General features: G+C 37.2%; 1 protein-coding gene and 1 long non-coding RNA gene across 3 annotated transcripts in view; both read right to left on the reverse strand.

Moving 5' to 3' along the window:
* The window catches only part of LOC126767651 (uncharacterized), a 232017-nt gene that overhangs the window by 180981 nt on the left and 37039 nt on the right, over positions 1–13997 (reverse strand). The window lies entirely within an intron of this gene.
* LOC126767646 (protein tincar) overlaps positions 1–13997 on the reverse strand; it is a 212095-nt gene that overhangs the window by 71484 nt on the left and 126614 nt on the right. For both annotated transcript variants that reach the window (XM_050485122.1, XM_050485123.1), the window contains exons 4-5: positions 2693–3724; positions 343–458 (exon numbers count right to left, since the gene is read on the reverse strand). In XM_050485122.1, coding sequence (XP_050341079.1) covers positions 343–458; positions 2693–3113 — 537 coding nt within the window. In that variant the 5' untranslated portion in view covers positions 3114–3724. The remainder of the gene's footprint in view (positions 1–342; positions 459–2692; positions 3725–13997) is intronic.

Consider the following 13997-nt stretch of genomic DNA (forward strand, 5'->3'; position numbering starts at 1 on the left):
TGGCAAGAGTTATTCTGCGTTGGATTTCCAGGCTGACATTGTTGGTGGTGTTAATGCTGGTTCCTAAATAGACGAAATTATCTACAACTTCAAAGTTATGACTGTCAACAGTGACGTGAGTGCTAAGTCGCGAGTGCGACGACTGTTTGTTTGATGACAGGAGATATTTCGTCTTGCCCTCGTTCACTGCCAGACCCATTTCTTTTGTTTCCTTGTCCAGCCCGGATAAAGCAAGATGGTAAATTTCCATACTTTTATTAAATTTACACCAATTCATAAACCAGAAAGTATGCACCATACAACCACTTACATACTTTATACTCGCCCACGGTATAAACTTACCTTAAAAACAGCCGAAGCAAAGAAGAACGGCAGCAAAATGAAGACAACGCCGGAAAGCACAATTTGCAGATTCAATTCAGCGACCGGCTCAATTTTCCACGTTATCAGCGAACATCCTGGTCGGCAGAAGTAATGAACCATGAACATAAGAAGTGATGGTGGAGAATGGTGTAAGTACATAGAAAGAAGAAAACAAAATTTTGCAACATTACATTGTCTGTATGAAATGCCTAAGTACAAGTATGAAAATTTTAAGTAATCATATTACAACTACTAAATACTTTCTAGCTTACATAAATACACAGGGAATTAGAGAATTTCTTGCAACAACCAGGTTCAGAAAAGACATATTCGGCCAACCCAATACAAGAACCATGGAGATAGGAGAAAGGCGGGATTATATTGCGGATGCGCGATTGTACACTACGCCCAATCTTTTAACAGTCTCCCTAAACGACAATATACATATATGTATGTATTTATAATGAACGAAATCATATCATTCTATAAAAAAAATCAACAAAACATGTGCACATGAATACAACAACATGTTCCAATTATATTTTAGAATTGTATTTCATACTGAAAGTTGTGTATCTTGTAGGCGGTGATCCACGTAGAGGTACTTTTTTGAATAGCCTTTCTTTGACAGATGACGCGTGAGTCGTGTCAACCTGTCATGTTATTTTTGTTGAGTATTACTTGGCAGTTTATCATGATAAAGACTTACGCCTGAACAATGTTCACAAATTGTTTCATTTTATTACTAAAATTCACGATCTTTAAAGAATGTGTTTCGCGCCCTCCGCTCAATTTATGGTCAACATCATTGGTCTACGAAGCGTACTATTCGCAACGCACCATGAGGCCCAGCATTCATTATTGGATAATGTTCGACCGAATAGACGACGTTCAACACACAGTGAAGAAAATAAAGCAGCCGTAGCTGAGAGTGTGCACGAAGACCGTGGAGAGTCGATTCGACGCCGTTCGCAGCAGCTTGGACTGACATATGAAACGGACTGACGCATTTTCCATGAGGATCTTAAATAGAAAGGGTACAAATTACAGCTTTTGCAAGAACTGAAGCCGTTCGACCTTCCAAAATTCCAAGAAGTTCCGACATTTTCGAGCCAAATTTTGTTCGGCACTGAGGCTGATTTCTGGCTGAATGAGTATGTAAAGAAGCAAATTTGCCGCATTTGGGACGAAAAGCAAACTAAAAGATTCAAGAGCTGCCATTTTATCTAGAAAAAACAATTTGGTGTGGAACCATTGGTCCATATTTATCAAAAATGGTACCAGCGAGTAACCGCCAATGGCGACCATTATCACGACCCGACTAGCTGACAATGCGGACAATCTCGCTTCGATTCAGTCCTTGGAGCAAAACATCACACATGTCATTCGCCAGTTACAAATTGAAAAATGCTAGAACGAGTCATCGAAGATTGGACTCAACGGATGGAACATATGAGACGTAATCGCGGCCAACATTTGAAAGAGGTAATCTTCAAAAAGGCATAAAAAAATTCTTTCGAATAAAAATAATAAATATTCCACATTAAATTTGAAGTTTCTGTGTTTTTTCCTTAAGGGGGTATTCTCATGTAATCACTTAGAAAAATCGATTTTTTTTTATTTTGACAGTAAAACCTATTGAAAACATGCTGTGAAAAATGCAGACCGAAATTCACAGTATTTGATAAGTTACAGCTCATAATCGCCGACGTGTCGTAAGCGACTGTCTACCAGGCGCCATGACAAGTCTGCATTTTTCTCGAATCATCATTTTCTGAAACTGACATGGTCCTAAAAAAAGTATTCAACCGATTGCTTTAAAATTTACATATGTTCTTCTACTCATTTATAGTTATCGTCCCTACTAGAATTGTTTATTTTCGAAAATATTTTCATTTTGTTTTTAAACGATTTTTAATGAAAAAAACGAGATTTTCGTGACTTTTTTTTGAAGTTCGACATTTTTTTTTTATGAAATTGGTTATATTTGGTAGAGACGATAGCCGCAGAACTACTGAATAATAATCCATTCGATTTTTTTTTATTTCAGACAACATGAACAGCCGCTATCACCATGACCAGTGAACTACTTTTTTTGTTGGGGACTACTTTGATTTAAAAAAAAAATATATTAAAAATGTAAAAAACGAAAAAAAATTTTTTTTGTACATTTCAAAATACAAATAAAAATATATTAAAAAATTAAAATGATTGAATTTTGTTGTCGCTTAAAAAAAATTTTCCTAAAAAGTGGTAAAATGTATGCACATGAGAGTACCCCCTTAAAAAAGTTGGGAACCTCGACTTGCATCAGCCTTTAATTACTTACCGAGAAATCGATAGGCACCATGCACGGCCAAATAGCCCTGAAATAGCGTGAGCAAAACACCATACCAGATGGACCACAACGAATTCAAATGCAAGTAATTGTTGTGATCCAGATGTGCGCCCGGATGCATCAGCATGTTGTGGTAATTGTTGGCATGTTTACGCTTCGAATTCATGTATTTCTGTGGAAAACGTTGTTGTTGTTGTTGCTGCTGCTGTTGATGCTGATGCTGTTGCGGTGGTATCGGTTGCGGCGGTGGTGGTGGTGGCAGCGGCACAGACTGATGATGATGCTGATGGTGATGGTGGTGTTGTTGCTGTTGGTGTTGCTGGTGATGATGGTTGTGGTTGCTGCTCGCATTCGTTATGACAGAGTTCGAGATGCTCGAATTAAGGCTGGGCGTAGGACACGTCTTACCCATCGAAGTGTTGGCTGCGGTATGTATGGCTCAGTGTTTTTTGCCCAGTCTATTAAATTGAGTTTGTAGCAAACGCTGTTGTTGCCCCTATTGTAGGCCACTACAATGCTTGCAGGCAACAATAAGTTATAAAAAATATTCGAGAACTCTGATGAATCATCGAGTGCAGGTTTGATGTGCGCCCGAGGTTTCTGTGGGCAGTGATATGTGTTCCAAGCCACCTAACCTTCAAATAGACGCCCCAGTTAGTACTTAACCTCTCAGCATGTGTGTTAGCATGCTAGCGCAATTTTGCCCTATTTTGTTTTATTTTTATTTTTGTTTTGTTAGTTTTATTTCTTATGTAGTTGTTTCTGTGTTTATAAGCAGCATTCTCTGTGGATTTTCAATTAAAATGTTTTGCTGTCAATCCTCTTGTTATATTTGGTTTTGTTGCTATGTGCAACTGCATTTGACATCTTGTCATTACTATAATAGTGATTGTAAATTGCATTGGTCTTTTCTGCGTCTTATTATTCTTTGCCTTCTTCTTCCTTGTTTTCGTAATATTCTACTCCTCCTCACAAACAGCTGTCAGTTGTTCTTGTGCAACACTGCTAATTTATAACGGCTCACTGAAATTTAATAAGAGAATTAGAAATTAATTAATTAAATATAAAAGTAAGAAAAACAATAAATGTGTTAAAATCTTTACAGATATTTTAAACTCGGTAGATTTCTTTTTTCACGAAGTCGTTTTCAACTTCAGCAAATAACATTTTATAGGATTAGCCTCAACTACAAGCGTGAGGTTTGAGGTTTCTTTCTCGATAATACATTGTTTCTTCATAATTATAGAGCTTATATAGCTTGGTAAGTTCGTCTGATCTGTGGTTATGCTAGCAACAGTTATCGTTAAAAAAAGAGTTGATCGAGTATACAACAATAAAGAGCATTACAAATTTTAAGCTCTCTTCGTAAGGCTGTTTGATTTTATGTGAATATTTTATATGTTACAAACACCTCAGAAAGTTAGATTAGATGGCTGATCCCTCTACATTTCGGGGGATCACACTTAGACTGTTATGTTCAGTCCTTTTTGAAGCCAGATGTCCTAACTCTTTAAGTTAGATATTAACTATCGGCAAGACGTCCCGAAATATGTTCAATCTTAGCGCATGAATTCCGATAGGACAGCGTACAATTAGAACTCCTACAATCATTAAAAAGTGGAACTTGCTAAAAGTTCCGAAACCTCTTCCGATTTACCCTGGGCCAGAAGGAACTTGCGACTGCACAACTGCTTGTAGTTAACTAACGCTTGCTGAGCTGATCTGAGACCCAACAGTCCGGCAGTAAACCAGAGGAAGCCAACGGTGCTTATACCTCTTCCAATTTCGCATTTATCGAGACTAAAGTACCAGCCCTAGTACCAGTTTACAGTTTCCTGCAATACCACTGTGCCCAGACACCCAAAACAGTGTAGTAATAATATAGCTCGATGTAAGCGATAAGGAGTTTAGACATCCCTTCACTAGGCTTGAGCACACACAGTAAACGAACTGAGAGCTAATATCGCTGCCATACTATATATCTAATAGCCTTGACAGACGGCAGTTTGGACTGCGCATTAAAGATCCCAGGTGACAAAATGCTGAGTTTGAAACTCTCATAAACAGCTCATTGTTCTTTTTATAATATTTTCAATGAAAATTGGTAGAAGATAAACATTACGGTTGTTAGCCGACCAATTTTTACCAAACCATTTTTTATTACAAAAACATATCAACCCATTATTTTTAAAACTGCAACATAACATAGAAGTTTTATTGATATTATATTGAGAATTTGATAAACAGCTGTCACTTGCATTTTTAAAAAATCATTCACATGAACTCCATTTAGATTTTTAAATGCATTTTTGACAAGCACAGCACATATACACATATATCTTAATGTATGTATTTATGCATGTGCGTACGCTCTCCTTTACAAACAATTATTAAAAGAAGTAAGGAAGGGCTAAGTTCGGGTGCAACCAAGCATTTTATACTCTTGCAACTTGCAGGAATCAAAGGCAGGGAAATATCTTAAGATATAAAAAGTCAACCAGAGGATCGAAATCCACGAAATTTTATGTATACATATACTATACAAGCATATACACATACACTGACCGACATATTCGGCATAAAGTTTGTTAGAAAAACGAAATTTTTTTGGGGGCTACGACCAATTTTAAGCACAAAGATAGACTATTTGAGTATAACACGTTTTATAATTTTCATTGAGATAATCAAATATTGACCGATATATTCAGCTTACAGTCACATGGAAGTTCGAAAATCATTTTATTAGCTACATATATGGGGCTCAGGGAAGTATTTACGTGATTTAACCCATTTTTGAGTTACTATTGACAGGAAAGGACTCTGCCTGAATTTCAATTGTATATCCCACACATTGACCAATATTTTCGTTCAAAAGTCAACAGACAGTCAACCGGATTTTCTCGTCATCCTGATCATTTACATATATACATATATACAAGTATATATAATACATATGTCGACTAGGTTTAGGTGATACGTACAATCATTAGGCGAACAAAACTATTATACTCTGCAGCAACATGTTGCAAGTGTATAATTAACAGATAAACTTGATATTTCATTATTCACGCATTATCATTTAATTAATATTTAAGCGGTAATTGACTGGAATTTAGATAATATTTTCATCTGTGTGTGTGTGTGTGTAGACGTTAGTGTGCATTTGCCTCACAAGCAATGAAAAGTGCAGCGGCCTAAAATGAATTTTAATATGTGTCTGTATATTTATGTATGATATTTTTAGTTATTTGATAATGCTTAGATAATGACGATAATTAAAATATTTGGCGATAAAAAATATTTTTATTTTTAATAACTAAATTACCAAAATTCCTGAAATAACTGTAGCGCAAGTGATATTCATAATTTGATGCGAATATTAAATTTGAGGCCACAAATGACAATATTTAAAACACAATTTATTATAGGCACATAAAAGCGTCTTAGTATAGTTATATAGTTTTTCAAATGTTAATATTTGTTTCACAGAAAATGCATCATTAAAATGCTGAATATGTGTATTTGCATACATTATTATTTATAATTAAATGTTAGCATAAATAATAGTACAAATACGAGTATTTTGCATATCTATAACTTTTCGTCATTTCAGATAGTCAATTTTCTTTTTTATAACATTTTAATTGCCTAAATATATTAATTTGTATTAATTAATATGACTTTGAATGTTAGGCAGGTCAAAAATAAGCACAGCTTTCATACTTCATAGAGGCGAGTTTTGGTTATATGTTGCTTAAAATAATTTGATTTACTGGATTATCAAACAAAAAAGAAACTAAAAAAATGTATTCTCGTAATTGGCAAGGGTTGAAGGCAGTGAGATATTTTCAATTTTTCTTGACAGAACTTTATAAATTGAAAGTGCATTTGCATGTATAAGAATTTGAAATGCAATATTCGACGAACTTTCGATTGGATTGGACATATTGATACATATGCGAAACATTTATTTTAAGATCAGTAGATTATCAGTAGATTAAATCAAATGAAATGGCTCGAGCAGTTCGAAAAATATCCAACTGCGGAAAATAGAATTAAAAAAAAGTGAAGGATTGTGAGCATTATGGAAGAAATAAAGAGAGAAAAAGCAGCAAAAATATCCAAAAATTAAGGAAAGAAGATAGCAAGTCACGAAGAAGTAAAAACGGAAGCAAAAAATGGTAAAAATTAACAAAAGATGAAGCAAAGAAACGAGGGGAAGCATGCCTCGGGAAAAATTATGATGCAAATCACACACAAACAGTTGTGTTTATGTTCTTGCTATTGTGAGTGCTTCTGAGTTCAGCTTATTTGAATACCAATTCATTGCCAAGAAGCTAGCTGTTGGCTAATTCTACCGTTATATCCAGCTATGTCTTCTCTTTTATAATTTTTTACTCATAACAGTGATGGATGTAACTATCACCAATGACGATGCAGTTGTAACAGCAACAATGCTAACGTTAGAATTATGAGCGAAATCGTTATTAATTTTGCCATAAAGTTTGTAACAGGCCCTATAAAATATATTTGCATATAAATAATCAGTTGAATCAATTTAATCATGCCCGTCTGTTTGTATATATGCGAACTAGCACTCAGTTTTTGAGAAATCGATTTGAACTTTTGCATACGATGGTTTTTCCCCAAGCCGCTTATTTGTTGGAATGGCTGATATTAGACAAATATAGCGTATAGGTTGTTCTATAAGTTTTGTTTGTAAGACCCGGATTGCAGAAGAAAAAAATCCTTTTTCATCAGGACAATGCACCGTGTCACAAGAGCATTTTGACAAAGGCTAAAATCCATGAATTAAAGTTCGAATTGCTGGAGCATCCACCGTATTCACCAGATTTGGGCACCAGCGACTTCCATTTGTTTTCAGAACTCAAAAGAGGGATGAGATCCACAGTTTGGAGGATCGTTGGAGCAAGTGTATTAATGTTCAGGGAGATTATACTGAATAATAAAATGTATTTCGAATCATAAAATTGTGTTTTTCTTATCGAACGACAAAACTTTTTGAACAACCTGGTAGCTGCCATACAAACTGAAAAACTATCAAAATCCAACAATTGTATGAAAAACTTTTTTATTTAGCACGATATCTTCACGAAATTCGGGATGGGTTATTGCTTACGACAGTGCTGTAATCGTCGAAGAAATTGTTAACATCGGATGACTTTAGTATATAGCTGTCTGATGGGAATCTAGTGGTTGTTTGGAAAACTTTTTCATTTGGCCAATATCTTCATGAAATATGGCATGACTTTTGTCTAACATAATGGTGAAGAAATTGTTTAGATCGGATTACTATAGCAAATAGCTGTCAAGTTCTTGTAGGAAATCATTCTTTTGTGAAGCGTATTATAGTTTCGGTGCAAACTAAGTTAACGTTTTTTCTTGTTTTTAGTTTCTTAAACTGTTATATGTAAACACGAATACAATCAACAAAAAATTTCAGGCAATAAACAGATTTAATATTTATTTCATTCCTAACTCTTTCTCTCAACAATTCAAAAAAAAAAAAAAACAAACAAATATCGTGACTAAAGCTCTATCCTTTCGCAGCTAAGCCGGTCAAATCGCCAAGCAATTCATAATACACGAAATTCCCGCGAATTTGTGGTTTTTGTTGCTGTCACTTTGGCTACAAACCGCAAGCGTAATAATTCGTGTGCTTGTAGTCTTTAGTAAACGCGCTATTATTGTTGGCAGCGCGCCAATATCAGCGTGCGTGCGTATGCTCGCTGGGCCACTAGGATGCAACAGATTTACACTTGCCACAACGAGTGGCCGCAAAACGTGCAGCAAGGATGTGTTTTGGTTAGCCAAAGCGGCGAAATGCCCAGATAGTTATTGAGCTGGTTGACCAGTTGGTGGCGAGCAATCGATTTTCGGCGTCTTTTTGTGTCACACAATGAACCGCAATTGGCGTGAACCGGGGCAAAGTGCCACTCAGTGCTCGTAGTCCACGGGTTGGTGTGTGTGTGTGTGTGTGTATGAGTGGAATGGTAATATTTGCATTTGTGCCAAATGAAGCATAATATTTTTTTTCTGTCATGACAACGATGTGGCGAAAAAGTTTTGAAACTTTTAAATTGCATACAGTAATTTATGCATAAGCAGAAGGTTCAACAAGCACAAAAGTGATTGCAATTGTTGGCCGATTTATGTAGCAATAAAGCGAATTGAAAACTTAAGTGAAAAGTAAAAAAAAAACACTTAGTAGTTTAGTTTAGGCATACGCTAATATTTCAGGATGGAGCCATGTGCCATTCACTTGGCAGTGACCAGAAACGATTTTTTTCCATATGGCTTAAGCAGCACACGACTTCCGGTCTTAGGCCAAATATCCTCTGGGTAACCAAAAACATCCGTTTGAAGGCGAGCTAACGTGAAAAGGCGAATCATCCCTCTCCTGCCTCCCCAGGGTTATACGCTGGGTTTGAAAACAACACAACAACCTCGGATGAGAGAGATCCCTTTTGATGTCAGCGACTGCGAACGTGTTAAGAATTACGATTTAAAGGCATGCACCTGGAATGCCAGGTCCCTTAAATCGGAAGGTCTCGCTGTTCAGCTGATCGATGTCCTCGTAAGAGTAAAGACTGACATCAGTTCCGTCCAAGAGTGCGATGGACGTGGCAAGAACTGAGAGGAGTAGGTACTTGTGGCATTTACAACAGTGGCCATATAAAGGTGCATAAATTCGGTATGGGATTTTTCGTGGGAGAGAGACTGTGTCACCGAATTCCGGCATTCGCACCGCCCAAATGGAAAGAGAAGGATGATGTGACCAAAGACGTCTTCTATGAGCGCTTGAAGCGCATCTATTAAAGCTGCCTCCGCCACTGTGTCAAAATCGTGCCTGGTGACTTTAACGCCAGGGTGGGTAAAGTAGGTATTTCACAAGGAAAGTTCGACGTCGAAAAGATACAATCACAACAGACCGTCGAACGATTTTCTGCTCAACAACTCGGTATAAGGGAACTCTGGAACGGCAGGAGGAGGAGAACCGTGTCGCGTTGGAGAGAAAACAGACTGCTTACCTTGCAACGTTACAATCGGCCACAACACGTGCGGAATGAAATAGATACCGAGAGTTGAAGCGAGACACATTTGCAGACAAAAAAAGAGAGGCCGAAATGCGTGAGTACGAAGAGCTTGACAAGCTGGCCGACAGGGGTAATGCTCGAAAATTCTACGAAAAGATGCGGTGACTAACAGAAGGTTTCAAGACCGGAGAATACTCTTATAGAACCTCCAGAGGTGATCTAGTGACTGATGCCCAGGGCATACTAAAATTATGGAGGGAACATTTTTCCGGCCCACTGAATGGCATTGAAAGCATTATACAAGGAGAAGGTGAACCCGATTCCCTAATCGATGACGATGGAGCAGACGTTCCATTGCCCGACCATGAAGAAGTTCGAATTGCAATTACCCGTCTGAAGAACAACAAAGCGGCGAGGGCCGAGCTATTCAAATACGGCGGCTAAGAACTGATAAGAGGCATGCATCAGCTTCTTTGTAGAATATGGTCGGACGATTGGCAATTGAGAAGTAAGGTCCTCCCTCGACGTACAGAGACCAAACTCTATAAGTCACTCATTATTCCCGTCCTGCTAAATGGTGCAGAGGCAGGGACGATTACAACATCTGATGAGTAGACATTACGAGTTTTCGACAGAAAAGTTCTGCGGAAGATTTAAAATTTTCGCTGAAGTACTACTTCGAAAGGGTGTTGTATCACGCCTAATTGAAGCATGAAATTTAATTATTGCACACAAAGTGTAAGTGCAAGTTTGAGCAAAACCACCCCCCTTTTTTAATATGAAGATATACACTAGTTACAAAGCCTCAGCTAAATTTTGTGCATTGTTGCATGCGTATTTTCCAATTTGTTTAATAGTGTTGCAACAAGCGCCATTTCTTAATTTCGATTTGACAGCCTCAAATCGCTTTAGACACGCTTTTAGCATGCCACCGGCTGTACCACAGCATATATTCATACATACCGACAAATACAAAAAAAAAACTTCAAAGCGTAATTTCAGACGAAAAATTGCACATAAAAAAGATTATAAGGCCGCAAAGTGGGACGAAATAAAGTTTATTTAGATTAGAAGGAGAAAAAATTAAATCTTAACAGTTGTTGCTACTTTACTTCTTCTGTCAAAATATTAATCTAAACATGGTTCTCACCGTTTTACATTCAATGCAATATAAACTTTTGTTTTCTGAAGGATTTTTTTACAAAACAAGCCAGCGCTTATCGATGGATTTGGTTTTAGAGGTCACATGGGTTTACAAGTTTCAAAAAAATATGATTTTTTTTATCTTAATAAATTCTACAACACCTTTAGAAAATTGTCCTAAATTTTGAAGTTGATCCGAGTTATAGTTTCGGAGATACAGCCTTGAGAACTTGTACGCTCGAGGCTAGCTAGGCCAAGTGTGCCGTCTTTAAACGCGGTTTTCTCGAAACCGTGTTTTTGAAGCTGTTTGGCAAGATTTTTCGAGAACTACTCAACCGATCTACATGAAATTTTACACAGGTCTTTGTGATACAATTTTTAAAGACTTGTCCGAAGGATTTTTTCGATTACAACTATTTGAAGAAAGAAAATGTCGCGAAATTTTTTTGTTTTTTGGAAAATGTCCGCCAAAAATCCAATTTTCAGTTTTTCTTTCATTTGTCCCAGGTCTAAATTAAGGTTTTAACTAAAACACGTATTTTTTCACTTTAGATGATGTTGTAAGCAATTATCCTGCAAACGCGGGCGCATCTTTTTGCCGAAAGGTTACAGAAAATGGCGTTGCAATGGTAGAGTTTAAGATATTTTTTTCCAAAAGTATCAGAATTTCTTTACTTATAGTGTATGTTTGTAACAATGAAAAATTCTAATAAAATATTTAATTTTTTATATCAGAAAAAAATTGTTGAAAAAAGACTTTTCTTTATCCGATGAAACCCATGTAACCCCTTAAGCCGAATTGGTACGAAAAAACGTTTTAAAGTTTTTTCTAGAATGATATGATAAAAGAAAGTATTTTTGAAATTAACGCACAATTTTGCTTGATGTTCTTGCATGTTTTTCTTCTTTATTGGCGTTTTACGAGGTTATAGCCGAGTATGAAAGGCCGCCAATCGTTCTTCGTTTTCGCTGTTTGACGAAAATTAGAGCTTTCAAGTGCAGCCATTTTACTATTTCAAATATATTCGAATCGAATTTGTTCGAAAAAAATCGTTTATAAATTTTGTAAATATTTATTCATTAAAATAAAAACAAACCTCTATTTTTATCATTATTCACCCCACTGTACGCTGGCTGCAGCCACTCAATGTAGCTGAAAAAAACCGAAGATGCCTTTTTATTTGGCGAACTAGACTTAAAAATGTGTGCGTGTGTGTCTGGCCACCCTTTGGCGCTGTTCAATTTGCCAACTCAGAGGCATGCCTCCACCAACTAATGGGTGTAAAACGCGGTTAGGCCAAACGTGCCTGAAGCTAGCGACCGAAAGGGGAATTTGAGTGAGGTAACAGTGGCAAGTGGTGACTGCTTTTGTTTTGGGTTGTTTGTTTTGCATTTATATTCGCATACACACACACACACACATGTAAATATATTTGTGTATTGTTCTACGCTTGCGGCTGAGTGACGAAGAGCGCGCGCAGTCAGGCATCTAACGAGAAATGCCGCCATTTATTGTTATTAGATGAATTTGAGCGTATTTTTCAGTTGCCGTTATTTATTGTGGCAGCCGTAACCCCAACAAACGTGCGCGCACACATTCGTATACACATATGAACTTAGCTCAACGCTGCCACACTTTGTTTGCCTTCAACATTTGCAACAAATCCAATCAAAAGCAACTAAATCAAAGGTTGAAATGCTTAAATGGTTTTTAGATTTAAGAAAATCGATAACAAACAACCGTCGTCTAACGGACTTGCCAACAGTGCAGTGTTGATTAAAGTGTGGCATGCCACATGCAGTTGAATGGGAAAATGGAGAAAAATTCAATACAGTGTTCGTGTGTATGGCAGCTTGGGGGATTCGTACGCAAAGCAAATCAAGCCAACGCGCCAGGGGAGCATTAAACTTTAGTCGCAGTATTTCTTTTTTCTTTTCAGATTTCTCTATATTCTAGCCATTCACTTCAGGAACTTGTTGTTGTCTACGTAGAGCAAAAAAAAAAATGTTCACGCACCCCAAAGCGTAGCGCAAATCCTGTAAGTGAAGAGAAAGCCAAAACAAACCTAACGATTCACAGCACTCCGGTACCATCTACACTTATAGAGGCACTAGAGAAGCCGAGCTCAGCACAAATAAGCACGAATAAAACTTTTACGCAAATACGGTATTTGAAAAATATGTATGTAAATGACGGATAATGAAATCTCGATTATCACTTTATCATGCGAGAGTATAAAATGTTCGGTGACACCCGAACTTAGCCCTTCCTTACTTGTTTCTTTTCAAATTTCTCTAACGGATCACGCACCCCAAAAATTCCTCGAAGAGTAAGCAGCCCAAAAATTTAAGTCAGGAAGTCTACGTAGAGCAAAAAATGCCCACCCCAAAATTTAAGTGAAAAAGGTTAAAAATCGCCGTAAAAACTAACAACTTCACTACGATGTACGAATCCTTTGTTGTCGTTTTGACTGTCATGCCGTCAGTTAGCTGACCTGGCAATCAGCCTTGGCCATGCGGCTTGGAAAATAAGCTGAGCATCGCAAGCAGACAGTTAGTTTATGCCGCTTTCAATGGTTTCAGCTAATATTGTGGCTTTTGGCGGAAAAGTCAAAAATGCGGTGGAAGCTGCTAGTGAAAGTCCTTGTACCCTTTGTTCGCACCTGCTGCACTGTGAATATTTTTTTTTTCTAGAAAAAAACGCAATTGGAAGTGTTTGAGAATTTACAGATTAATACAGCAGAGCTACTGTTACTGTATTGAAGGCGAGTTCAAGTTGGTTATGTGTTTTCGCTTCACATTCGATAGTTTCAAATTCGAGTTTTTGTTTCACAGAGTTTACTAAACTCTTCCCCTTAACACGCTCTAAACAAAATATTTTGGGATTTATGAGAAGTTTTGGAGATTCCGATTGAAGCTAGGTCCTTTTTCTGATTCCCCCGGCGGGTACTCTCGAGCTTGAGTGTTTTCTTTCATTCGGACGACATGACCTGAAAATTACTTCCCAGCGAGCATTCTTTGAGAACTGAGGATAGAAAAAAGTCACTGGTGGCCAGATCTGGAGAATACGGTGGATGCGGAAACCAATCGAAGCC

The sequence above is a fragment of the Bactrocera neohumeralis genome, chromosome 2 (genome assembly GCF_024586455.1).
Source record: "Bactrocera neohumeralis isolate Rockhampton chromosome 2, APGP_CSIRO_Bneo_wtdbg2-racon-allhic-juicebox.fasta_v2, whole genome shotgun sequence".
NCBI classification, from domain to species: Eukaryota; Metazoa; Arthropoda; class Insecta; order Diptera; family Tephritidae; genus Bactrocera; species Bactrocera neohumeralis.